Consider the following 2,566-nt stretch of genomic DNA (forward strand, 5'->3'; position numbering starts at 1 on the left):
AGGAGGACAGGCTTTGGTGGGAGGCACCGAGGCCAGGTTAGACACCCCGGGGGCCCCGGGCACACGGGTGAGTAAGGGCCGACTTAGCCCCTGATCACCTCCTTACCGCCCCCAGGTATTTGACGTGGCCCCCCCTGGAGTCCGGAAATGCATCCTCTCCACCAACATCGCTGAGACCTCAGTCACCATCGACGGGATCCGCTTTGTAGTCGATTCTGGTAAGGGCTGCCCCAGCGACCCAGGGGCGGAGAGGGGGGTGAGTGTGGGAGGTGGAGATGTGCCAGTAGCGAGAGTCCGAGACCGCCAGACCAGAGCTGAGGGCTGTGGAGCAGTGGCAACGTCTAAATCTTTCTCAGACATTCCAAGCTTGCTCCTGCCGCAGGGCCTTGCACTGACTATGGTCTCTGCTGAGAACTGTCTTTCTCCAAATACCCACAGGGCTCACTCCATCCCATGCCCGGGCCGCGTCAGGGTCTCCCCTAGAGGCCTGGCTTGTCCACTTCGTCTGCGTGACCTCCCCCTTCTCCCGCGCCTTGCTTTCCTTGTGGGGCTTTATTTTCTCCCTGGTGTGGGCATCACATTTCACATCCGTTGATCTGCTTCTTGTCCGCCCTCCCAGTTGGACTTCTCTGGAAAGTCAGCAGCGCATAGCGGCTCAGGGACCCTGCTGGCTGTGTGCCCAGGGTCGGGTCCCTGACACTGTGTGTTCTTTGTGAAATGGCTGTAATGACAGTGCCTCCCTCAGGCTGTAAGGTTTAAAGGAGTGGATACACTTGGTACCTGGCACAGAGGGAACCCTCAGTAAATGTTAGCGGTTACCTTACAGTGTTGAATCTGGGAGCCAGCGATAAAACATTCCATGGGTTTATGTACCATTAAGATTCTTAAATGCTGTCCATTAAACATTGACATGCCAGTGGTTTTAAAATGCATCAGAGACAGCGCAATAGGAACAAAGGTCGGCCTTGGAATTGATGAGATATGGTGCGTGTTCAGCGCCGTGAGACCAGGGACTTCGCTTTGCTCACAGCTGTGTCCCTGCTGCCAGGTACAGTGCCCACCACGTGGCAGCTTCTTCACAGCACTTGTCAGCTGTCCGAGCCCCTGAGTAAACAAAGGCTTGAAAAAATAAATGAAAAGATGTGTGGCCCTGGCCGGTTTGGCTCACTGGATAGGGCGTCGGCCTGCGGACTGAAGGGTCCCAGGTTCGATTCCGGTCAAGGGCATGTACCTGGGTTGCAGGCACATCCCCAGTGGGGGGTGTGCAGGAGGCAGCTGATCGATGTTTCTCTCTCATCGATGTTTCTAACTCTCTATCCCTCTCCCTTCCTCGCTGTAAAAAATCAATAAAATATATTTTTTTTAAAAAAGAAAAGAAAAGATGTGTGAATGAGGAAATGCAAGATTACATTAACCAAATGTCAGGGCTGGGCCCAGAATGAGCCGTGGGTCAGTGTTCATGGAACAGAGGAGTAAGTGAGGGCGAGTGGATGAAGCGCTGGGGAGAGGACCGGGTGTATGCAGGCCCCATGTGGCTGCTGCACACAGATGCCCATCCCTTCCCCCCTGCCCCCGCCCCCCAAGGGAAGGTGAAGGAGATGAGCTACGACCCCCAGGCCAAACTGCAGCGGCTGCAGGAGTTCTGGATCAGCCAGGCCAGTGCCGAGCAGCGGAAGGGCCGGGCGGGGCGCACAGGCCCTGGCGTCTGCTTCCGCCTCTACGCTGAATCCGACTACGATGCCTTTGCCCCCTACGCTGTGCCGGAGATTCGGAGGGTCGCCCTGGACGCACTGGTGCTGCAGGTGAGCGGGGCAGGGCTGGGCGGGATCCTGGGTACTGCGCCAGCCAGGAACCGGGAGGCACTTAGACAGGACCAGTCCCAGTGTTCAGGGCCAAGGAGAGCTGGGCCAGCCAGGCCACTGAGGGGCACTGGTTCCTTTCAAATGTCAGATCCCGCATTGAGGAGGGAGTTGTTCCCCAAAGCCGTGGAGTCATGGGAGGAACCTCGTGACTCACTCAGGGTTCTTTCAGCTGTAACAGGAAACCCAACAAGAACTGGCTTTCGCCCTAGCCAGTTGGGTCAGTGGATAAAGCATCAGCCCACAGGGTGAAGAGTCCCAGGTTCAATTCCAGTCAAGGGCACGGACCTGGGTTACAGGCTCAATCTCCAGCCCTGGTCATGGTGTGTGCTGGTGGCAACCAATCAATGGGTCTCTCTCACATCGATGTTTCTCTCTCCTCCTCCTTCCTTCCATTCTCTCTAAAAATCAGTGGTTTCCTTGGGTGAGGATTATCAACAACAATAAATTAACAACAAAAAAGGAGGTCAAGGTTCAATTCCTGGTGAGGGCACATGCCCAGGTTGCGGGCTCAGTCTCCAGTGGGGGGTATGCAGGAGGCGACTGATGGGTGTTTCTTTCTCATCGATATTTCTATTTCTCTATTCCTCTCCTGTCCTCTCTCTAAAATCAATCAATCAATCTATCTATCTATCTATCTATCTATCTATATACTAGAGGCCCGGTGCACAAAAATTTGTGCACTCGGCGGGGGGGGGAGGGGGGGG

At 55.3% G+C, this 2,566-nt stretch overlaps 1 protein-coding gene across 1 annotated transcript in view; it reads left to right on the top strand.

Annotated features, from left to right (window-relative positions):
- DHX34 (DEAH-box helicase 34) overlaps positions 1–2,566 on the top strand; it is a 69,112-nt gene that overhangs the window by 38,019 nt on the left and 28,527 nt on the right. Inside the window, exons 6-7 of the mRNA XM_015569314.1 lie at positions 116–218; positions 1,585–1,802. Coding sequence (XP_015424800.1) covers positions 116–218; positions 1,585–1,802 — 321 coding nt within the window. The remainder of the gene's footprint in view (positions 1–115; positions 219–1,584; positions 1,803–2,566) is intronic.

Source organism: Myotis davidii, unplaced genomic scaffold, assembly GCF_000327345.1.
Source record: "Myotis davidii unplaced genomic scaffold, ASM32734v1 scaffold566, whole genome shotgun sequence".
Lineage (NCBI taxonomy): Eukaryota > Metazoa > Chordata > Mammalia > Chiroptera > Vespertilionidae > Myotis > Myotis davidii.